The sequence below is a fragment of the Galleria mellonella genome, unplaced genomic scaffold (genome assembly GCF_026898425.1).
Source record: "Galleria mellonella isolate WM207_F2 unplaced genomic scaffold, CSIRO_AGI_GalMel_v1 utg35, whole genome shotgun sequence".
Lineage (NCBI taxonomy): Eukaryota > Metazoa > Arthropoda > Insecta > Lepidoptera > Pyralidae > Galleria > Galleria mellonella.
In genome coordinates, this window is record NW_026442082.1 from 2605001 (window position 1) to 2632282 (window position 27282).

Consider the following 27282-nt stretch of genomic DNA (forward strand, 5'->3'; position numbering starts at 1 on the left):
AACATACATTCAAATATATTTACAAAGTTTCACATTTATTATATTAGTAAGACTAGTAGAATTGGAATAAAAATAAATAAATGAGATTACACAAAAACATTTTAATATTACCATATGTTTATTATTAATAATATGGACATTACAATCCTTTGTACATTTTCCTAAAACTAAAATAAATAGTTTGTAAATAAATTAGTTATTCTAAATTATGATTTAAAATAAATTATTTTTTTCTAAATAAATATTCTTACATGTATAATGAATATATCAGTCAATATAATAATACTGGTCAATAAATCATAAATTATTTTCTTTGGATGTAACATGATTTATAATCTTTTTTTTTTATTATTTTAAATACTTTCTTGAAACATACATTTGTTGTACGTAGTATGTATATAGGTAGATTAATTTACATAAATATCTAATCTATTGTAACGCAAAATTATCAAACTTAATATTAAAAATTGTTTATAATACTTATAATACATTGAACATATAAAAAAATTACCTTAACGGCATTTTTTAACCAACTTTATAGAAATAAAAATGTTTTAGATATTCATGCACATAATCTTTTACAAAATTATTACATAGTCCTGATAAAAAATAGGTACAATGTATTATAATCTAGAAATAATTTTTGTCTTATTATTAAAAATCAAAAATTTAATAATTGTATAAATACAGGTAGGCAGAACTTTTAGAAATAAAAATGTTAAATTAGTTTTTATAAGTATAATGGTGGCAAATAAGACAGATTACATATATGTTCAATTTTCCTATTACATAGGCCTGAAAAATGTTAGGATAATTTGAAGAACGATATCTTTTTTTCAATAAAAGCCTTCTAAGTCTAAAGAAAAAAAGCGCATCAGTACGTATGCATGATACCAATACCATCGAATAGACCATACAACTAATGCTTTTATCAACTCTTAAAAAAAAAAAAGTTTTTTTTTTTTTTTTTTTAATTTGTAAATCTGGTAACTGATGACTTTTAACTGATATAATATCAATTTACTATTTTATCAATATTGTAAAACCAGTTTTTTGTACAATTTATTAAATTATCTTATTAAATTATAGATTTTTATTATAGATTTAATATTTAAACATCCTATATGTAAAAACGGCGGTAGAACTTGTCAACAGGTTAACCTTTTTTTGGGACATTATTTTATACTCAATACTTCATCTAGATGTATGATTTTTAGATGAACAAAAAGTAATAATAGTATACATAATATAAAATAAAGTCGCTGTCGCTATCTGTCCTTCCCTATATATGCTTAAATCTTCAAAACTACGCTACGGATTTTAAAGCGGTTTTTTTTTTTTAATAAATAGAGTGATTCAAGAGGAAGGTTTATATGTATAATATAAAATACTGATAATTTTAGAGATTTCTAATGTGATGAGATGTAGTGTGCATCCGTGCGAAGCCGGGGCGGGTCACTAGTAGTATATAAACCTAATGGACGAAACTATGCAGCTGCTCCCGGCGCAGTGATGTACATAGGTGCTGGCGAAGGTCTGTGTTTAGGATGATACGCCCTATTCGAAGCCCAGTCCTTGCCGTAACCGCCACCGGAGGAATAAGCGTAACTGTTCCCGTAATCAGAACTGAAGTCGGAGTTGTCACTGCTGCCGAAATAGGAGTAGTGCGACATCGGATAATGATGCTGGAAATGAAATGAGAATTATAATTTAATATTTATTTTCATAAAAAAAAAAAATTATATAGTATTTAAACAAATGATGTGAGAATGATGAGAGAGATGTGCGTTTCGGTTTGAAGGAATAACACCTGAGTCCTTAGGAATGGCAACGCATGGGAGAGTATCATGGGCGAAACAGTATACTCTGTTTTGTCCATGCTACTGCTCATGTCTATAGGCGACGGTTACCATTTTCAATCAGGTGGGCCGTCAGCTTGTTTACCATTCTAAGTTAGTTAAAAAAAAATAAGACAAATGAAGTGTTACACCAATACCATCATCATCATATCAATCATTAACACTTCTTTGCATGTTTTTTTTTATTGGTGAAATAAATCGAGGTGATATAATTCATGTTTAAAATTAAAGAAAAAATGGTTATAAAAAGAAATTTGACAGCTGTTTTTTTTTTCTGCAATGGACATTAAAAAGGTATCCAGACACGATCAACTTAAAGTGAACTTGTTTTTTTAAATATAATTTGGGCATTCAGTGTTATGATGGAAATTTCCACCATTATGCAAAGAAGGGTTAACTGCTGAATATAGATCTCCCCCTATCAGGTAAAATCTACCCGAGAGTAAAGTTCTATTGATTGTGAAAATAATTATGAAAATCAGGCTCAGAATTGACAATGGTTATTGCATACCACATAGAAAAATACACACACATACATACAAATAAATTATATTCGAATTGAAATAAAACGCCCAACTTGGCTGTCATGTTTTATTTCTTGCATGCGGTAACGATCATCTATTTATTCTACTATGTATATCTATCATCGTCATTATTATTTTAGCCATTATCCGTCCACTGCTGGACACAAGCCTCCCACATAGACATAAAGAACTGTCCTGAGCCCCCTGTATCCACTGACTCCCTACAATGCATTCAGGTCGTCACTCCAGCTAGTGGGGGGTCGTCCTACACTGCGTTTGCCCGTACACAGTCGCCGCTCAAGAACCTTTCTATATGTATATGTATAAATATCATTAATTGATTAATTCTCAACACTTCATACACTTTAACACGTTGAATGTTTCATGTAAGCAGTAATAAAAATAAAATCCTTAACTTCAATTTACGAGCAGGTTTATGTTTTTTGCTCTTTCATGTTTTCTAGATCTGGAGACTAAGTGCAGTCGAATAATAATAAAAAAATAATGTAATTTTTAGGTTTATAACGCATTATGAATTTTATAATTTAAAATATAAAAGTAACTTTCGATTAATTCTTGTTCTATTCTATATATAAATGAAATAAATAAATAAAACTCATTTTAGCAATAATTAACCTAAACTACTAGGTGCATAACTATCATATAAATAACATAAATATATATACATGTAGAAATAGAGTCGAATTAAAAATATTTATTCCTTTTTTGATTTATAATTTTATTATACAAAAATTTTGTGTCAAGAAGTTTATTCACGATAATCTCCGAAACAACTTAACAGATTTTTGTAAATATACATTATTTACTTCTACTTCAGATACAATAGTTATTCTTTCCATAAGAAAACATGTACATACGCGATAGATGGCGGTAGGAGTTAAAACAACGTTTGCTAGATCAACTAGTTTATATAAATATCAAACAATATAATGCTAGTTCCAAGTCTATAATGAACTGATGTCCCGGTATTCAACCTACTTACAGTCCAAGCCTCGAGCATAAAATTTTAATTTAAAATCATGCCATTCGACTTGACACGTAGACATATTAATTCTTTCAATTGCTGTAATATTGAAGATGAATTTCTCAAAATAGATATACAATTATCAGATTTTTACTTTTTTCGAGAGTAGTTTTTCTATATTTTCTTATAGTAATTACAATTTAATTCATATTAAAAAATATTATTTGGAGAGGATGAAAGATAGAGGAACTATGAAAGAGATTTATCGTACATAAATGAATAGAGTTATCGATAGGGGTCGCCTTAGACGTAAGTATGTCGACCAAATAGGCGACGTGCTGAAGAAGAGCTAAATTAAAAGTACATGTAAACGACTAGCGTATACGAATAGATTGATGAATGTGGAGGAAGCGAAAGGGGTCTGTTTGAATCGGAGCATTTGGTGTTTCATTATATCTGCCCACTCAAATGGAAGATAGGCGTGATGGATATGTATGTATATAAAAAGTATCCTATATAATGAAACAAAAATATACCGTGTGGTACCAGTTAATAATTTGTTCATTTTAAAGTTATGGGTTAAGGGGTGTAGGAATTCTTCCTTTCCCGTGGGTGTCGTAAGAGGCGACTAAGGTAACTTATTGGTCGAGGATGAACCCTCTTGTAGGGTAGGCCATTGTTCAGCAGTGGAAAGTTAACGGCTGATATGGTATGGTATGATGAAACAGGTACAAAATGGAGTATTACCATAACAAACAATACAAAAAAATAAAGTTTTAATTTTTTTTGTATTGTTTGGTCTTTATTATGCAATTGCGTAACCAATTCCAAAGTAATTTTAATAATTATTTCTAAATTAGATAAATAGGATATTTTAAACATTGTTAAGTTATACTGTCTCTTGCTTTAAGTACTTTATTCCCGTGTTTCCTCGTCATTTTCCTCTTTCATTCCCTCCTGTTGTGTCTTATTAAGTATGTTTATGTAGATATTTGTTTATATTATATGTGTGAGTATTTATATGTACATATGTTTATATATATTAGTATCAATTCAATAGTGCGCTACCTACCCTTAGTCTTTTTCTGTCCTCTACGACATTGAGAAAAAAAAGAAAACAAAACAAAAAAAGAAACAAAGGGTATCCAAAGGCTGTCTGGAGGAGATTGCTTAGCAATAAGGCCTTTTGGAACGCTCCTCATTAAAATAATATTTATTTATTATTTTTATAATTGGTGCAATAAAGTGTAAATAAATATATAAATATTTTTCTGTTAGTACTGTATTAAATTTGTAACAAATAGGGTTGTTATTTTTCTTTGTGGAGCAAAAATATGCAGTTACTCGATTCAGTGTTTTAAATTAAAATATTATAATTTTTTTATCCAACTTAGAATGGCAAACAAGCTGACGGCCCATCTGATGGAAAGTGGTAATCGTTGCCTATAGACATATACCATACCATAGACATAACAGAATATACTGTATTGCCCATGATATCCCTCATGCGTTACCATTCCTGAGGAGTAAGATGTTATGCAATTAAATGTAAGAAATGTCTCATAGTTCATTGGTTCATACATCAGTATGCTTTAATAATTGCAGTCGGTACTGTATTACGGAGTAAAAGGTACTTTTATTGTTATATACTATTTTATACCTGCGATTTCGTATGCATTATTTCAATAAATTGATTGATCAAGATAAAAAATATACACCTAATAAATTTTAATGAGAATCAATCGAGCTAATAAGACACTAAGAGGTCAAAAATGGACAAATAAATTCCTTGTAACAACATAAGATATATGATGTTAATATTATGATCAGTATCTGTATTTTTTACTTCTTCTCAGCTGAATTGCATTCTAAACCGGGCAATAGAAATATAAAAAAAAAATGACCATTCAAAAATGCTTACTTGTTAAGTAAGTTAAGTTTATTTGAATAATAAATATTTATTACAGTAAATGGAGAGTATTCTGTATCTACGTACGGAGTAATCTGATGTCAATTTATCTTTCAAAATATTAATCTATATTTTTTTTTTTTATTAATATTTATATAATTATTAGACGTATTTGCCTCCAACTTGGTGGAGTTTTTTTCCTTTCAAATGACCACTTAATGCTTATGTTCAGATATTTACAATACAAGTATTATTTTTATTATTGTTGTGTAGTTATTTATTTATCTTAGTTAAAAAGTATGACAGTAAAACTCACCTAGTTAATCAAATAAATAAATAATTGCCTTACATCCATACTTTTCTTTTCTCATCTACCTAATGTTAGACTATCTTTTGTTAGAGGGTAGAGAAGAGATTGCTTTAACGATAAGACCACTTTTTGTACTTCATAAGTGCAATATATCAATAATTTCTTTGTATTATTTTTTACGTAGTACCAATTGTTTTGTCTTTTACTTTGGTGCTAAATTCTTAATTTAAAAGAAAGTGACAAAACAATGTACTAGTTAAAATAAGTTTGTAGGTTATAGTTTATATGAATAAGTGAGTTTTATTACTATTAGTAGCGTTATTTTGTAATTGACCATAGCATAGGAAATCCGATTGAAAGAGATAATATAGTTATTGCCAATATATCAACTGAATACGTTAAACGGTAAGCATTTCGGTGACACCTACAAATCTATCTGCCTACACCGATCACAAATTATCGTTGTAATCTTAAAAAAGCTATCCGCTTTGATGTGTACTGATATCTGTAAAAGCTTGCAAGTATTTCAAGTGGGTCTGATAATATTAATTTACATTTCTGTTTACTGCATAAATATTGATTGTTTTAGTACATTTTCCTGTTACATTTTTTTTTCAAATACCTGTTTCTTGTGTAAAACAACGAATTTAATTGTAATAATACGCCAAAGTACGACGAGATTTTACGATGAGACATTAAATTAAAAATACGTCTATTTGAAATTTGAATGTTGTTTACGTAGTAAGTAGATTAGCTTCACAACAATTAGAAATTTATTCTGCAAAAGAAACAAATTAAATAATAATACGAAACTTTTATAAGATTACCACGATAGTAATGCTTATCGATCGCAAAAAGAATAGTGAAAATCGGTCAAAGTCAGTGACGTAACCGCATAAAAAAATTTAGACGAGTTAGGAAAACATTTGAAAAGTTTATTTGCAATGTAATATGGATCTAAAATTGTTTCTTGTTAAATATGTATACTAATTTAAAAGAATTTTAATTATAAAATATAACAGCTGTTTATTATTTATAGCTCGAAGAATCGACAACCGACGGAAAAGAAAGGTTCTTGAGTGGGTAAATGCAGTGTAGGATGCTTATTTGCCATTCTAAGTTGCATAAAAAAAAACAATGAACCCCTATTAGATGGAGTAAGGATGTCAAATGCATTGTTGGAAGTCAGTAGAAGCAGGTGGCTCAGGACCGTTCCTTATGGCAGTCTATGGGGGAGGCCTATGTCCAGCAATGGACAAATAATGGCTGAGATAACGATGATGAGTTGTTTACTGTTTGAATTTTATATATATATTTTTTTATACAACTTAGAATGGCAAACAAGCTAACGGTCCACCTGATGGAAAGTGGTAACCGTGCCTATAGACATGAGCAGTATCATAGACATAACAGAGTATACTGTTTCGCCCATGATACTCCCCATGCGTTGCCATTCCTGAGGACTCAGGTGTTATTCCTCTGTACCCAGTAAATTCACGCCATATCCCACCTTTCACACCGAAACACAGCCATGCATACACAACTGCTTCACGGTTGAAACACGAATGGGACAGAGGTACCCAAGCAATCGACTTTTGTACAAAGTCTCCCTCTGGTAGGAGTTAAAAGTATTTGTTTCACTTACCAGTTAGGACTTTATCAATTTACATTTTGTATAACACGAAATACTCTTTACTTTTATCTGTAATCGCTATTGCATTTTAAGCAGATATAAAAGTTTTATAGAATTAAAAAGAAACAACAACAAAATTGAAACGGAATTTTGTTCGAATAATTATATTGTACGATGGAAAAGTTTTTCTGCGAATAAGAGAACGGTTCATTAGGGCGCCAGCCTTTTCTTCGGAAACTGCTGCGTAATGATAGGGTAGTTATTACTTTTTTTTTTGCTTTGTTTCAATAATTATCGGTCCAGGATTACTATTTTTAATATTACGCTGACTGTGCATTATAAATATACTTGAATATACAAAGGATATATAATAAGCGTAAAATCGTAGTTTCTAGAGTAGTCAATATATAAATATTCTTATGGGATTTGCAGTGTATGCATATATATATTTATGATGTTTATGGCTATAGGCTGTCCATTGTCGTCGTCTTAGTATAATATGAGCCACCTTTTATTAACCTGTGGGTGGTGTAAGAGACGACTAAGGGAACTTAATGATCGAGAGATGGGCAGCAGTGTTTCTAATTAAACATCACCAAAACCTAACTGTGGTTGTCAATCAAAATTGAAAGCCTGGCAATTACTGGCAAAACCCTCTTTGTGGGGAAGATCAACGTTCAACAGTAGTTAAGAGCTGATATGATGACAATGATGATGTTTAAAGGCGACGGTTACCATCTTCCATCACTGACACATGTACATAAAAATATTTTTAGATAGACAGTTAATTATAATATTATTATATTACTTATTAGATTATTAATAAGTAATAAAAATAATAAAAAAAAGTAATAAAAAAAATTTATTTATGTGCATTTCTTATATGAATATTATATGAGTATGCTACAATAATTGTCATATCTTTTTTACAATCACTGCCCTTCTTACGCTTTCTGTTTTTAGCCAATGCTTAGCTGCCACTTGCACATTTTTTGTTATGTAAAATAAAATAAATAAATAAATAATAATAATATTTTCATGAAGATAATTAAATTGTAAGCCCGCCTATGCTATTAGTATACTCTGGCGGGGTGCCAGTAAGGGATAATAGTTGAAAATGGAGTTAGCTCAGTTGTTCCATTGTTACAATTTACCATTAACCACGTGGCATACCATTAGCGTTACATTGTATTATGTGTGTTCGTGATTACCACTTTATAACATGTGATATGTCAGCTTAATATGTTGATTATGGACCTTAGAGACAAGTAATATTTGTGGTTATTAGATAACAATTATTTTGTTTAATTCCGCTACCATTAGTATGTGTGTAATCAAATAACCAGTGATATGACTTATGCAAAGTAATAACTATTTCAGTAAAATATTATAATATTTGTCTTTTTTTTTATACAACTTAGAATGGCAAACAAGCTGACGGCCCACCTGATGGAAAGTGGTAACCGTCGCCTATAAACATGAGCGGTACTATGGACACAACAGAGTAAACTGTTACGCCTATGATACCATGGGCAAAACAGCCCATTATACCCCCATGCGTTGCCATTCCTGAGGACTCCGATGTTATTCCTCTGTACCCTGTAAATTTACGCCATATCCCACCCTTCAAACCGAAACACAGCTATGCAAACACAACTGCTTCACGGTAGAAACACGAATGGGAGAGAGGTACCCAAGCAATCGACTTTTGTACAAAGTCTCCCTCTGGTATCTGATCTTTGGTATCTGTCTCTCAAATAAAAAGAAAAAAACTATGAAGATACTCTCTAAATAAAGTCAATCTAAATAAATAAAAAATATATCACTATATCCCTAAGTTTTCACTAACATATTTATTATTAAATTCTTCAAACTGAGAGAAAGTACTGATGGATGTATACAGTACAATGACGCTGTAGACACAATTTCCACCAAAGTTTTTAGGGAAAAATAAGCTCCTAGGTAGTATATAAGTGGATCTTCCAAAGTTCCTAAGTATAAATAACACTTTAACTTCGAAATCGATTTCAGAATCTAAGTCTTCTTCATGTATATTTAATAACTGTCTTTAAGTTGGTGTAACCATATAATGGATGACTCAACTTTCTGTGGTTACATATTAAATGCCAGTACAATACAATTATAATTATATTCATAAACATATAATTGTCTATTGATATTGATCAGAGCATTTTTTCTATGGAGATATTAAATGTGGACAAATAAATGTATTTCAGTATGCCTGTATACAATTATGTAGCATTCATAACTGATTCATTTATAGTTTATTTATTTTGAATGAAATAACAAAGACTACATTCGTGATAGAATTTACGTTGATCAATAATCCAAACTTTTGTTATTTTAAAACAAATGAAATACACATTTTTTTTAGATATATTAGATTTATATTCAAATTTAGAATGTGGCATTATGTGTCTACATACATGAGCAGATCTACTTCGCGACACGTAGCATTTTTCTCCGCAAAGAAATATGGCGGTTTTAGTCATAACACGTAATTAATGTATCGATATAAAAAATAATAATGATCAAAAACGTAATCAAAATCATTTCAAACCTCTTAGATGAGTGACAAAGGAATCTATCAATGGAATTGTTATAGCCACCGAGACTATGAAATAGAATAAAATCTCATTCTATCTCATGGACTCGCTAACAACAACGATTCTATCTCATGGACTCCCTAACAACAATGATTCTATCTCATGAACTCGTTTACAATAACAATTTTATCTCATGAACTTGCTAACAACAACGATTCTATCGAAGAATTTATTTCCATTTGCTTAAGGGCCTGGATTAATTACCAGAGGGAGACTTTGCACAAACGTCGATTGCTTGGGTACCTTTGTCCCATTAGTGTTTCTACCGTGAAGCAGTTGTGTTTGCATGGCTGTGTTTCGGTTTGAAGGATAGGATATGGCGTGAATTTACTGGGTACAGAGGAATAACACCTGAGTCCTAAGGAATGGTAACGCATGGAGGGTATCATGTGTGAAACAGTATACTCTGTTATGTCCATGGTACGGCTCATGTCTATAGGCGATACTACTTTCTGTTAGTTAGGCCGTCAGCTTGTTTGCCATTCTAAGTTGTAAAAATGTATATATCGTGTAACTTACATACATAAAATAATGAAGAATCGAATGTCTTCCTTCTGAAAGTCGTTTAAAAGAATTTAAATAAAATATACATTCGTACCTTACAAGCTTTCAGAGTATTCAACAAACTCGGCACCAACAGTGCTGCGACCAGCAACAGCTTCTTTATGAAGAATACTGACAGAAGAATCGGTATGAGTAGCAACTTCGCCTTGAGCGCTGCTAGAAGAGTGAGAAGCGGGACCACGATGGCCAACTTCTTTCTTCTACCACGGCCTGCAATTTATTATTATTTATATTATTTTATTTGTTTAAATCATATTTTCTCTCTCACTCTCTTGTTTTCTGTTAAATCTTTATTTCAAAATTGTACGATACATAGATGTACTCGATAGCATCGGGCATTTTGCATTTTCTCCCTGTAAAAAAATTCTTTTATATACATTTTTAAAAGGTATAAAATAAAGTAAGTTGAATAATTAAAGAATTAATTAAATTTGTAGGCGAACAGTACATAAATATACACATCTAATCTGAATGTATAAATAAATAAAATATTTATTTATTCAAACATAAATACATTATAAACATTCATAAACCCTTACTGATTTTGCAAATAAGATAGTAAACGAGAGTTTGATTGTTCAGTACCTTCACGACTTAATTAATCACTATGAAATTTGGTATATACGTAATAGCTAAAAGCTATATATAAAGTTTCTATATATAAATAATATCGTATCATATCGTATCAGCCATTAACTGTTCATTGCTCAACATACGCCTCTCCCATAGGGGAGGTTTTAACCAGTAGTTGCCAAGCTTGGCAATACAATTGTGATACCCATGGTGCTGTTAATATCTGTATAGCCATCAACCCCATGGCTTATTAAGAACTTTAAATTAAACATAGTACCTGCGAACCTTTAAGAGTGTTTAAAATCTGAAAGATAGTTCTATACATTAAATTGAACTGTTTTGCAGATCGATACTAAAATCATAGATGTACAAGATTTAGTGAGGATGGATGAAAGAAGAATTACGAAAGAGATTTATCGAGCAAAAATGAATAGAGTAATCGGTAGGAGACGCCTTAGATAGACGTATGATGACCAAATAGGCGCCGTGCTGAAGAAGGGTCAAATTAAAAGAACTCAAACCGGTGAGCATTTATAAAAAAATTTATGAATGTGGAGGAAGCGAAACAGGTTTGTTTGAATCGAAGCATTTAGGGTTCCATTGATTCTGCCTATCCTAATTAGAGACAAACGTCAGAGATATATGCAACAAGCCTTTCAAGTTTATAATAAGCCCATTCCATCTCATTTAAAAATGAGGTTTATTGACGAAAAATATTGTCATAGTTTCTTTTAGTAAAAGCATTACGCTCTCATTACTGTGTCACGTTTCAATTATACGTTAATTAGTGACGTTTCAAACACCTGCCGGTCAGAATTGCACTAATCTCTCACGCTCCGCTCAAAATGCTACCGATGCAAATGAATTTCTCTAGTGATTGGATTGGACCACAAGTTCAAGACCTCGTAGTTCTGGATTTGACGTTCATAATTCCATATTATTCTGCATAACCTCAATGAACATAAATAGATTACAAACGAATATTAAAATTTGTTTAGTACAATTTTCTAATTTCAAGACATTTTATAAGTAATATTTTACTAGTAATTTAATTAGAATTATTTTGTTTAATTCCGCTACCATTAGGATGTATGTGACTGCCAACACTCGAAGATTGATCACCACTATTACTACCAGACGTTCCATAATCTTCCATATTATTCATTTATCTCCACCTGCCTAAAATGGAAGGTTATAAAATATCTATTAGTAATAATAGTAATCAATCTTCGAATCAACACACGCATAATAATGGTAGCGGAATTAAACAAAATAATTGTCACGGAATAATCAGTTACATGGACTTCCATAAGATAATACCCAGTTCAGTAAAGTAATTTTATTATTTTTACACTACTGTCAATGTTTCATTAATAACTCCTGTGTATTTTGCTTATAAAAAGAGTTAATATAATTCAAGAAAAATCTCTGTTTTTACCTAAATCTCTTCGTTGAAGAGAAAATAATTAAAATTGAACATCACTTGGTAAGTTTGTTTGATCAATGGATTAATGTCGTTTCATGTAAGTGTTTCAAATAAAAATTATGTATTGTAGAATTTTAATGAGAGATACATAACCTTACTTATATTACTTTACACTAGTCCCTATATGTCCCTTAATACGTATGTTATATTAGGTCTACGATTTTTACACACAATCTTGCTTCATTCAATTTCATAAACAGCTTAATGTATATGTAAGGTACGTAGGGTAAGTAAATAGGCCCTTACTAGAGATTTAAATAAAGTACTCCTGTTAGACTGTAATAAACAGTTACTAAATATTTACTTTATATTATTTTTATGACAATTATACGGTTTGGTTCCCTAATATATGTAATAAAATAAAATAAAATAATTCCACGATTACACCAACATCTCCTAACTTATCTATCTGCTTTTCTATGTTTCAACCGTGAAACAGTTGTGTTTGCATCGTTGTGTTTCGGTTTGAGGGGTGGGATATGACGTGAATTTACTGGGTACAGAGGAATAACACCTGAGTCCTCAGGAATGGCAACGCATGGGGGATGTCATGGGCGAAACAGTATACTCTGTTATGTCCATGGTACTGCTCATGTCTATAGGCGACGGTTACCACTTTCTATCAGGTGGGCCGTCAGCTTGTTTGCCATTCTAAGTTATATAAAAAAAATGTTACTTAGAGTAATAATTTTTACATCAGTATATTAAGAATTGACAATAAAATCAATTACTTTTATTTTTTAGTTTTATAGTACTATATACTGTAATAAATTTTGAATTTTCTGTGCCTGTAGTATTTTTTTTTTTAATATTACCTGTTAGTAAATATTCGTGGCTACTGTCGAATTGTGATTTGAATGTTCCCAATTAATGATTTAACTCACAGTAATATTCTGGGTCATTAGTTTGTTACAGATATAAATGAGGCCTACTTTATAATTATATAATCGATTTGGGAAGTCGTGTGATTACAAACTGCCGGAGTATTTAATTTGCAATTCCACGGACAAAGGTTAATAGGTAATTTAAAGTAAACAGAGATTTTTTTACAAGAAGATGATGGTTTATCTATGGTTCACATCTGTAACAGCATAATAGACATCACAAAATTTATTATGACATCCATGGTATCCATCTTGCATTGCCATTCTTGGTGACTGAAATATTATGCTAACCTGTAATTTTACTACTACGTCTTACTCACAGAATCGCTAATAAGTACGCGACCCGATTCTTAATTTAAAAATGCTTAAAAGTAAAAGAAAATTAATTTACGTCTTCGATTTCTGAAGCAAAGTTTTTATAGTATTACCAGAAGTTTTAATATGATTTGATTTCAAATTATCATTCGTAATCGTATCATATTTCGTTGATGACATTAATTTTGAAAAATTCGAACACAAATCTATTTATCTACTAAATAATATTTAGCTAGGTCAATCGACATATCCTGATCACACGGACAAAATCAGCGGTAAAAGTTAGTATTCTTAGGCACAAGCCTCAACATTTAGGATATTTTATATTTCAGTATTTTGAGAAAAACATTATTTCATTACATTCACTTTGTAGATTCTTTAGACTACTTTTTTTTATACAACTTAGAATAGCAAACAAGCTGACGGCGAAACTGATGGAAAGTGGTAACCATCACCTATAGACATGAGCAGTACCATTGGCATAACAGAGTATACTGTTTCGCCCATGATACCCCTCATGCATTACCTTTTCTGAGGACTCAGGTATTATTCCTCTGTATTATTCCACTGCTTATCGGTTACATTTCCTGTAAAATTTTGGTAACCTTTATAAGAGATATTTAGTCTTCCGTAATTATAATTTTACAGTGTTATTTATTTATAAAACCACACCATGGAAATAATTCAATGAGACTGTTTGTGAAATAATTGCTTTCTTGTCAACACGGACCTTTTATACCGGGAATTGCTAGGGTGAATTCATTTGAAGTATACAGGCTCAATAATTAGTTACATATTAAAAGCTATTTATATGTAAATTACTAAGCAAAAATATCATCCAATTACGTATATGATACTCTGTAAAATACATGTACCTTCCTTACTTAAATTATATACTTAGAGAACGAAGTGTACAAGGCAATATTTAGTCAGCTAATTTGATATTTGCCTTACTAAATTTTGACACATATTTGTTTCTAAATAAAATATAACGCCTCATTATTTCAATGTTATAAGTAATTGGTTTGAAGATTTCCCTGATTTTTCGATTTTTTTTAATTTAAATTAGGAATTATTTTTTATAAATATACACATGTACGTATTGCATACAAATTAATGGACATGTATTAATTAAAATAGCTGCCATTTTTAATCATTTTAAAAGAACGACACTACTAACTTATAGTAAACTTTGTAAATTAATAATTAAATATAAATCAAAGTAATTAATAATTATAAAAATAATTACGAATGATTACGTATCGTTTTTCTTGTTCCATTAATATTTTAGTAAAAATTGTGTATTTTTTTTAAATTTCCATTTAACCTTGCTGTGGGCGAAAGGACTGTATGCTGGTATGGAAACACGGTGTTTTAGAAAGATAATATAATTATATAAAAAATATTTTTTTCAAATTATAAAAAGAACATCTTTTTAATAAAATTTAAAAAGAAACTAAAAAGGTGCGTCGTGCACACTTGCAATATAATTTCTCCCATATACTGAGTAATAACTGTACATTATGTTAATAGTTGTCACATTTGGCAAGCGGATTGGCAACCACAATTAGGCTTTGGTGGTTTTGCGTGATAAATATAAGTGATTCCTTTATAACTTCTACATTTATTTTGTCTTATAATTTTTACCTTTATAATGCTTTTTTTTATACAACTTAGAATGGCAAACAAGCTGACGGCCCACCTGATGGAAAGTGGTAACCGTCGCCTATAGACATGAGCAGTACCATGGACATAACAGAGTATACTGTTTCGCCCATGTTGCCCCCCATGCGTTGCCATTCTTGAGGATTCAGGTGTTATTCCTCTGTACCCAGTAAATTCACGCCATATCCCACCCTTCAAACCTAAACACAGACATGCAAACACAGCTGCTTCACAGTTGAAACACGAATGGGACAGAGGTACCCAAGCAATCGACTTTAGTACAAAGTCTCCCTCTGGGAATGGTCTATAATGCGTAAAAACTCATTTTATTTATTAAATAATTAATATAGATACCCTTAAGTTACACTGTGTGCGCAAGTACATAGAACAGTGATGAAAATATGAATCAGCTAATTTCACAATTAACTGACAAAAAGTTGACCCGTTTTTGAGACTCGATACTCTATATAAAAAATCTTATTATTTTAATATACACAATTCCGCATTGCAAACGTGATTACTAAATCTTAGTCAATTTTCAATTGAATCCAAAAAATAAGAATCAATTTGTTTGTTTTTTTTATATATTTGTTACCTCATACATCCAACAGTTGAAAACTTATTTAAAAACCTTTTTTTATCTATTATGGTATACTTACAGAGATCCCATAGCAATTTTATCAAAATCCCTGTAGCAGTTTAGTTTTTAAATAAAAATAACTGGTTTTGTCACAATTGAAGTCGATTATTGTTTGTTGAACACAATTTTTATATTATTATTTTTAAATCGATGGTATATACTCCCTTATAGTCTAATATTAATTCCATTATTTATTTACAAAACAGCTTCTCAGGTATTACATCAGTCGCCATTTCGAAATACAAAAGATATAAATGAACACAAATTAGTTGAAATTATTATAATATAGTTTTTTTTTTTTAATTATGTCGATCAAATCTACCATATTGTTTAACGAGCAAGACTGCTTGTTACGAACCAAAATGTACAAATAAATATGCGATGTTTCTGTGGGGCAAAATGTATATTGTTTTTATACAATGACGATTTGCAATTAAAACAAAATCATTATCCCATATACTATAATTAAATTACTTCCGATAAACATTTCCGATTTATGATAATTGGAAACAAACTTTGTACTCCCAACTTATAACTCCTGCAGTTGATTATCCTTTAATAGGAAATTCTCAAAGTCCTCAATCAAGGGCTGAAAAGGGGAATGATTTGCATAAAAACATTGCAACTTGAATAATTTACGGACTCGAGGTTATATTGTTTATATTTATGGACTTATAGTTTATTATTTTTCAATTTTAGAACATTTAAATTAGTATTTTTTACGATTTAACAAAAGACTTAACATGCCAAATAATTTAAGGGAAATAATTACTGTTATATTGTATAAATACGCACAATACTGTGACATCACAGTATATACAGTGACGTAGTGACATGGCAACATGCATTGCTATTCCAATTCCAAAAGTTTCGAGTCCGTACCCGGGAATTTTAATAAATAATATTTCTTTATACCTAAAAGTTATATTAGGTAAACACAAAGCAATAAAATATTAAATCAAATATAAAAAGTTGAGTTCGTACGGAAGACTTGTTTGTAAATTTATCCCGTTTTATCCTGTGTTCGTGGAAACATCTAGAATATCTACAACGGATAAGGAATATCAATATTTAAGGTTCATTTCGAGTTTGAATACTTTGTGACTTCGAATATTTTTGGTTAAGCAATAACATTGTTAATAGGGAATGTGTTTTGGATGTGAACAGAATGTGTTGTATGCGAATTTTTATCTACATTATCATACAAACTGGATAGAACACGTTAATTATGATAAAATATTCTGCATATTAATTTAGGATAGGGATTATCAGTTATATTCATTTTGATATTATGAAGTATGGACTAACATTACAACTTTAAACAGAATTACAGTATGTTTTAACTAAAGTAACCGATATAGTCTGAAGGATAAGTAAACTAAAGTGCCAATGTACTGGTAATATAATTCGAAGAACCGACAACCGTTGTAGAAGAAAATATCTTAAGTGGTGACACCGTGCAGGTAAACGCAGAGTAGGGCATACATACCACGGTTTCATACATGTATTAATACATAAAGTATCTTATGTGCTGAGTTAGGACATAGCATTAGATTATAAAACTATAAAACTCCACTAGATGGAGTGACGACCTCAAATGCATTGCAAGGAGTCAGTGGATGCAGGTGTCTCAAGAGCGTCCCTTATAGCTGTCTATAGGGGAGGCCTATGCCATGCCAACCAGTGGACGGATAATGGCTGAAATGATGAAGATAATGATTAGATTATTAAAGAGTCTCCATACAAATGCTTAGCTAAAAACAGATCAACTTTTTTATCCGTGTGTGCATATATATAATTTTCAGGTATTTTTGTTTTTTATTGTATTTTTTTATTAAACAACATTTGCAAGGCAAATCTACTTTTTACGTCACAGAATATATGCGCCAAAGGTCTTTGTAATAAGAAATTTTATTGTAGGCAAGACAATTATCATTCAAGACGCATTGTCTTCTGGTGTTATTAAATGATATGAATGTATAATTTACAGCCTACGTATAATTTGGATTAAATTGTTCATAATAACGATAATTGATTGGATAATCCAACCCGGGATCTCATTTCTAGTATCGGATTCTCGATTGAATCTATTTAGGAAATAAAAGTTTGTTAATTAACTTCGATCTGCTGTACTCTTTGGTGATTATTGCCTAGTTTTCCATAACATAGAGTATTTCGGCTTAAGTTCCAGGCAATTGGCTGTAGAGATACGGAGGAAGTATGGACCGATTCTGTGACGCTATTTCTTTTAAACTATTATTTTAATTTGATAGTTTCATTAATGGGGTTTGCCATTGAGGGGTTTTACCAGTTGTTGCTACGCTTGGCAGGCAGGTTGGCAACCGCAGTTAAGCTTTTGGTGACGTTTTAAGATAGATACTGCTGCCTATCCCTTTACAATAAGTTTTCCTCAGTCGCCTCTTACGACACCCACGGAAAAGGAAGGGGTGGCCTTTTCTATACCGGGACCTAAACGGGGATGCAGGTGCAGATATGCAGATGGCTTAAGGTAGTTCCTTATGGCAGTCTATGGAGGAGACCTATGTTTAGCAGTGGACAGATAATGCCAGAGATGATAATAATAATAAAATAACTGTTTTATGAATTAACATAAACCAAAATTAATAATAATTTTGAGTTAAATTTATTAAAAAAATTGTTCACTTTGTTTCGTATAATAAAGATTTTGCTGTATAATCAAATTTAAAATTTTAATTTTAGAGATACTTTTTAAAAAATGGCGTCTTTAAATTTGCCTTATTAACTGTCTTACCGTAAGAAATTTAATATACTACCTATTCATGTTGCCTTTTTGTTTCGATTTTTTTTTTACTCTCCTATCAAATTTGCATTTGCATTAAAACATTTTGCATTTCCAGCGTTGAACTTCTTAAAACTTCAAACTTAGAATTACCATAACAATTGTTTAATTCGCTGCATTATAAAATCTGCTCAGACGTTGCGCCAACTAACGCCAGTTGATGTTCCGAGTACATCGTGCATTACGGGTTAATTAAACGCGACTCTCCGGTGTAACATGGAAACTGTTTCAGAGATATTTTGCATAATAAATGGATTCAACATGCCACATTTCGTTATGAGGATAATAGTGATGACATTAATATGTTTAAGAGGTGCATTATGTTATTATGTTTACTAAATATGATACGCAAATGTTAGACGCTTGATCCGCTGAAGACATTTACGCTAGTCTCAACCACGTACTCACACGTAAGACGTACGCGTCGTAGCATGAATTTTCATTTGTATTATTATAGCGAATAAAAAACTTACTATTATAATAAAATTTAAAGACGAAATTATAAAATATTTAAAAAGAAATTATATATGGTAACCAATAAATGTTGAAACAATTTTTTTTGTTTATTTTATCTGTATGCCTCTATATTTGTTCAGAAATCACGCAAAAACTATTGCTCCAAATTGAATGGCGTTTTCACAGTTGTGATTCTGAATAATTAAAAATCTAGTGTATGTATGTTTTAATTTAATACACTATCTAGAGATGGTCTACTTTTTTTAGTTTTTCTACTTCTGAATTTTACACTTAGTATTAGACGTCGTGTTTCAAGAGGTGAAGAGAATCGCAGAAAATGATAGTGAGTGGCAAGAGCTCCACCGACAAGGGCGTAGCTCTTTAATAGGATAGATAGATAGAAGTAGAAGACAAAAAGCTAGTATATTAAGTTAATGGCACTATTATTTAATGTGAATTTATTTATTACGTACATATATACCACTGTTTTATACGTGACTTCAACAACCTAAAAATCAATGTAACACATCTTTGGCACTCTTGATAATATTATATTACCACATTTAAGTTCTAATTCGTCTACGTAAAAGTAGAAATAAAAATTTTTTTTTTTCGAAAATGATAAACGTAGTATGTTTATTCAATTCTCTTTATACAAATATGCCATATGGCATTAAGCTCGCCATTTGTACAAAGTTTTACTATGTAATAAAGAATAATTAAATAAATTTTAAGTATATACAGACATCATTAAAAATAAACATAAGTGTTAATAAATAATACAACGTCTAATGTGTTGTCTTTTGTGGCAAAATGGCAAAAGTTTTGGAAATCAAGAATATATTTCATATAATATGTTATTCACAATCTTACCCTCTCCAGAATGACTATAGACTTTTGTTTGCCTCATTTTCATACTAAGTATGACAAAGGTATAATTAATTAACCTCACTTTCCACCTAATACACATAAAATATAATAAGGATACGATGTTATATAATATTATTAAATTTAGTTTAATTATTGTTGATTTTACAAAACTAATAAGTAATTTAATCGACGCCTATGAAACCTAATAAATATGAAAAATTGTAAAAATTTTCCGATTTTTGTTATTCAATGTTTTCGTGAGGCATAGGTAATATGGATACCGATCCGATATCTATATATAGGGTTCCTCAAAATATTGATGGGGGAAAAAACGTCATCACCCATATCGATATCGCCCATATCTGTCGGATATCTATATTCGAATATGTTAAAATCTGTTATCCAATATTATTTTTTGAATAACCAACTTTTAACATATTTGTTATTGGAGCAGAATATAGATCAGTGATTCTCAACCTTTTTTTTTTGTTGCTGCACATATTTAACGATTTCAAAATTTGGCGGCACACAAGGAAAAAGATAAAAATTATTTACTTACTACAACACACTGCATAAATAGTTTATGACAAAAATTTTATATATTTGCAAAATTTGGCGGCACACTTTTAAAATTTGGCGGCACACAAAAGTGCCGCGGCACAGTGGTTGAGAATCACTGATATAGATATTGCAAATGACATATATAGATGTCGTTATATATTATATACCTATCCCTACAATTTACCATAGGGAGACATTGTACAAAAGTCGATTGCTTGGGTACCTCTGTCCCATTAGTGTTTCTAGCGTGAAGCAGTTGTGTTTGCATGGCTGTGTTTCGGTTTGAAGGGTGGGATATGGCGTGAATTTACAGTATACAGAGGAATAACATCTGAGTCCTCAAGAATGGTATGGGGAGTATCATGGGCGAAACAGTACACTCTGTTATGTCCTTGGTACTGCTCATGTCTATAGCTTGTTTGCCATTCTAAGTTGTATAAAAAAAAAACACGTGAACGGCTGAAGGGATTTGCACGAAATTTGATACAAGAATAGATTATATATATATATATATATATATATATATATATATATATATATATATATATATATGTACTAAAACATTCTCAGTGGTCTGCAATTTATATAATTTGTGCAATGGACTTCAAATAGCACTGATATCAGTTGTGGTCGATTTATGCTCTATTAAGCATTCTGTTTACGTTGTGGGTGACCACAGCATGCTATCTCATCTCTGAGCTCTCTTTCAAGGAATATATATATATATATATATATATATACTATATATATATATATATATATATATATATATATATATATATATATATATATAAATCATGGTGTGGAGTACAGGCCACATGTATTATTTATAGCTATATATTATTATTTATCAAATTCGAAATTGACACGCATATCTATTGTTTCCTTTTAACTTTCCTTTACGGCCCTAGTCTTCTAAGTTCCTTTAACTATTATACATATATTTCCAATTTCCATTCCTGGTTTCTTTTGTCGCCCACGCATAGTTATAATAACCGTTGTACTTAATTAGTTGGAACAATAGCAGAATTAAACTAAGGTAAGGATTATTCATATTAACATAGGATGGGTTGAAAAATAATTTTTATTCAAGTAAACTTAATAATAAGCATTTTTGAGTAGTCATATTTTTATGGATCTACTGCCCAGTTCGGAATGTAATTTCAGCTGAGAAGAAAGGGCAAATAACACAGCTGTTGATTTTTTTAAAATAACAGTTAAGTTTAAAATAAAAAAAATATGAATGAATAAAATGTCTTATCACAAACTTCGTATTGAAGAAAAGAAAGAAAATAAAAAGCTACATTCAATCACTGTATTCTTGAACAGATCAGTATCTACTGGTAGCACCCGTTCACAAGTATGACAAATGAGCCAGGCATCGTTGTGTTCAACCTCAACATATTATAGGGAGCCCAACAACACATCGCCGCAAATCTGGACTTTATTAAACTTCAGAACATATTCATAAATATTTAACACCACTAAAATATAGTCATGAAACCAAATAAATTTTTGCTGTAAATAAAATGTTAATCCTATAAATATTATAAATACGAAAGTTAGTAAGGTTTTGTATGGATGCATGGATAGATATTTGTTTGTTACTCTTTCACGAAAAGACTGCTTAACAGATTTGAATAAAATTCAGTACAGTAGTAGATTATATTCTTACATTATATAGATAATGCTCTAAATGTCAAAAACGTGTCAAAATTTAGTCAGCCCATAGCTAACATTTTTTTTTTAATTAGAACACAACTCGATTTTTTAGTGTTGCAAGTAAATAGATTATAAATTTCTTAAATTAGAAAATATTTTTTAAGTTTAAATTGGGAACTTTCTTTTCTGATATAATTTCAATATGGATATTGAAATTACATAGGGCTTACAAATTAATATATAATACGTATTAATTGAAATGGCGGCCGTTTTAAATGATTTAGAAACAAACACATATTTTATGTCTATATTCAGATGTAAACCAAAATAATCAGTAAAAATGAATATCATTATGAATAATTATGCACTATTTATTTTGTTCTTTCAAATATATTTGCAAAAATTTCGTACAGTATTTATTTTTCAACTTCATCTTATAATTTCTTCTATATGAGTAATAAATGTACTTGTGGCAACCCTATTCATGCACACACGGATAAAAAAGTTAAGCTGTTTTTGCCTAAGTATTTATATGGAGACGCTTTAATAATCTAATCATCATCATAATCATTTCAGCCATTATTCGTCAACTGCTGGACATAAGCCTCCCTCATAGGCTGCCATAAAGAACGGTCCTGAGCCACCTGCATCCACTGACTCCCTGCAATGCATTTCATCTACTGGGGTTTTATAGTTTAATAATCTAATGCTATTTATTGTCCTAACTCAGCACATGACATACTTTATGTACCGATTCACGTATATGAAACCGCGGGATACAGCTTAGTATATACGTTACGTACATTTGTTTTTAGTAGTTGAAAAAATATCGGACAAATTTGTATACTATAATCTTTTTAGCGATTTGAAATAAGGTGTTAATTATTCGCTGTATATTCATAAATATATCTAATTAATACATGTTTTTAACGTTAGCGATTCTATATAGAAATTTATTATTTTCTTAATTTTTATATGTAAAGATATATGTATAAAGAAATGTAATTCTCTGAAAATAAAATTTAATAAATGTGCTATGAAATATCTATATTTTTTTACGTGATTCAAGAGAAAATCATGCTAAACGCACCTATTTTAGAAGTGGTAGATAACCCTCCCTCGGCTCTCCCAGTTTCCGGTTCAAATCCTGTGACGCAACAAATATCAATGTATATAACTATATTATATTATTTATCATTAAGTTATCAATGCTTTATGATATTTTTAAGATGGATTTTTTTTTACTTTTCTTTTTTAATATGTGATTTATGAAGTTGTTTCTAAGATTTTGTTGATGTGAGAGATAAAGGAAATTTAAAGCTCTTCTCTGTACATATGCATTTGAATTTGCTTATAGCAATATAATTCTTAACAGAGGAATATTTTTTTTAAATGAAATTAGATTATTGGAACCATCTATCCTATAATTTAAAATTTTGTTTTTTTTTTTTTAATTTGTTTTCAATTGTGGCAATGACAAGTTATTATTACATTTATTTTCATTTCAAAATCAAACTACTAATGTAATTTTTATAAAATTTCTTCACGATTAACCTGTAAGTATACCCTTTCAAATAAAAAAGAAACAAATTCCGAATCGGTTTATAAATATAATCGAATTGACAATCTTTTTTTTGAAGTCGGTTCAAAATCGGTCGGTTCAAGTCGGTAACCAAGAGCGTGAATTTAATGGAGGATGGAACAATACGCATGAATTCCGGTTAGTTGATCCGTCTTACCGAATTTAAGATAAATTTACTACAACTGTATCTAGTAGGGACCGAATGATTGCCAATCTCACGTGATACATCTCCACCTCCGACTTTCATGTGAAGAACATAAGATGGAAGTTATTTATACCATATTTATCAGAATGCTATTTGTGTTATAAGTGCGTTTGATGATATATTCATTATGTCAGGGAATTCTTAATTGTATCAACCAATGTAATTTATGGTGATGCACTGGCCAATAACCAACTGGACAAAAGCCTCCTTCAACTGCTTCTATCTCGCACAATTGTTATAAAAACCGAACCAGTCTTTGCGGAACCGGTCGAGATCCTCTCTCTAACGCATACGAGGTCATCCTTACTTCGCGATTTATTTTTTTTTATCTTTCAGAAAATCTTTTTTATTTTTCAGAAATCTAGATTTCTGAAAAAACATTTTGGTCCACTTGTCGCTTTGCGTGCGACTCACGTGTTCCGCCAAACCCCACTTAATTAATTAGTTAATTGAATAACTGATATATTTTTAAAACTTTAAATATAATTTATATATAATTATAATACGTAGCGACTGGGGGGAAAGGGATTGTTAGTAATGGAGACTGAGAATCCCATTGCTAGTAATATACCCAACCAGGTCGATCTCCTCGCGGTTCTCCCTGGAAACTATCATGGTTAATTCCTGATGAATTCATCATGATGGGCTAACTGGCCTGTTTTCATTCTCATCAATCACCCTTCACTGGTGCTCCGCCAGCGTATCCCGTTAGCGCAGGCGGGGTTACCATACCATTTTCACCCATAAAAAAATACGTAGCGACTCTACGCTGATATTGGCAGGAAATCCAACACTTTTAAATAATGTTGTTACATAAGGTACTAGTCAATTTTCAAGCGAAACTCTTTATCAGACACAATCACATAAAAATTCAACTCATGCAACTTATCCCTGAATATTCCGGGTAAAATACTATTTTTAGATAGTTATTTGTACCCGAGTATGCCAGTTTACGCTTGGTCGATTGTAACCACAGCAACAAAAACTCTTTCTTGAATTCAATCATTGCGATTTTACTAGAAATAAAGATAGACGGTATAAGTTTTTATTGGATGTTATTTCTCAGGAGTCGCCTATTAATCACAAGTACCTATATTATTTTCAAATCTAAGACTTATTTTCTTTTATAAATAGACTAATTCTCCTTAGACTGTCTGGAAGAGATTGTATGTCTAATATAGTAAATGCAATAGATGGGTGGATGTTTATTCCTCTTTTACGCAAAAACTACTGATTGGATTTAAATGAATTTGGTACATGGGAAAATTATATTCTAATTTAACACATAGGATACTTTATATACTTAGGCAGAGCTGCGAAATACAGCTAATTGGTTATAAAATTGTATTTCGTGTTTTCGATTGCTTTTAATCTTTACTCATAAATAATTTTATTTGTATTGATATAATTGTACTAAACTATACAAATATTATAAAGAGGAAAGATCTATTATTTGATTTTCATGGACAAACTAAAATATAATTCCCAAATCCCTGTTAAAAGGAATATATTATAACGTGTAATTCATCTGCATTCATACCCTCATTCTACATAGTATTGATTATCGAATGTTATTTAATCCAGAAATAATTGGAGCAAGGATTGCATATTTTATACAAGTAATTACTTTAAGAAGTCAAAATGGCGAATTACTACAAACAATTTTTAATGCAATAGAAAAGACATTTCAGGCTCCTGTACTAAGATGGTAAGGAAGGATTCCTTCAGTACAACTTCGACTGAATATCCCGTAATAAAGCTATACGAGTATTTATTTATTCTTTAGTGCAAGATATTAATACAAGACGGATTAATTACTAAAAACATTATGTCCCAATCAAACTCAGGAAATGTTTGAATGCTCGAATGCAGTACTAGTATTCAATGATATATATACATACTACAGTTTACATAGATCCACCAAGAAATATATATAAATGACAAATGTACTTACGCATATATATAATATACTATATTATACACGAAAATAAGAATAGTAGATAATAATTACTGCTCGAATAAAGTAAAAAAGTGAAAATGAAGCTGTTTTTTCAATGACGATTTATATGGAAAGAACTATATGTATTTCACTACTAATGGTCTCAAATTGTAATTTGGTAAAGTTATAAATACGGATAGTAAAATGAATGACAAATTTAAACTATTATAATAAAATTATTTGAAGTGTGAAACTCTATTCGAACAATTATTTGCGTTGGATACATTGACGTATTTAAAATTATTTTACATGGAGCTCCTTTATAAAACGCACATTATGTACTGATGACTTTCTTACTTTTGTTCATGGCTTACCTTTGTGTTTGTTTACAGCTACAAATTAGAACTGCGATTTGATACAACAAAAGTTTGTCGTAGAATTGGATGTATTGCGTAGAGTTAATACGTATATAATACATTAATTTCATAATATATAGTTTTTTTTATTACTACAAGTAGTACTAAGGTAGCAAACAATCATATAGCACGTTTAATAGTAAATGGTTAAGGAAGCCTATTGATGCCCGTAACACTAGGGGTGTCACGTGCGCGTTGCCGTCTCTGAACCTTATTGTTCCCGAAACCTTAATATACCCATTATGAAAAACTTCGTACTGTAGTCTCAAGGAAAAATCTCAGCAGGAAGTTCATTCCACAGCCTAGCGTTCGCGCGGGAAAAAACCGCATTGTACGTGACCATTTACGTTCCAGCCTCCTCACAGGATGAATTCCCTGTCGATGGCGAGCGGTGCGATGATAAAAGATGGCAGTAGGCTTCATTTCAAACAATTTCTCAGAACACAATCCGTTATATAAGCGAATTAAATTTAATAAATTACAAATAATTATTATATTAAAAATTTCGTTCGTATCCTAGGATGGACTCTAGATAATTCTGTAGTGGTCACGGTTAAAAAATAAAGTACACCAGAAGAAGCAAACTGCTGTATACGGTGCCAACAGTAAGATATAGAAATAGACTTTGTGCCATATATAAAAATAAAGAGACTTCAAATTACTGCAAAACCGGTTATTTTGATTTTAAAATTAAACTATTGAACTGAATTTAATAAATTATCTATGGGACTAATCTAAAAGTGTACTTTATCAGATGAAAAATATTTTTTCAAATCGGTGTATAAATAATAGAATT

At 30.6% G+C, this 27282-nt stretch overlaps 2 protein-coding genes across 2 annotated transcripts in view; both read right to left on the reverse strand.

Moving 5' to 3' along the window:
- Positions 1-27282, reverse strand: part of LOC113514504 (uncharacterized) — a 408650-nt gene that overhangs the window by 165243 nt on the left and 216125 nt on the right. The window lies entirely within an intron of this gene.
- The window catches only part of LOC113514507 (uncharacterized), a 33640-nt gene continuing 7348 nt past the window's right edge, over positions 991-27282 (reverse strand). Inside the window, exons 3-4 of the mRNA XM_026898597.3 lie at positions 10446-10621; positions 991-1685 (exon numbers count right to left, since the gene is read on the reverse strand). Coding sequence (XP_026754398.2) covers positions 1488-1685; positions 10446-10621 — 374 coding nt within the window. The 3' untranslated portion in view covers positions 991-1487. The remainder of the gene's footprint in view (positions 1686-10445; positions 10622-27282) is intronic.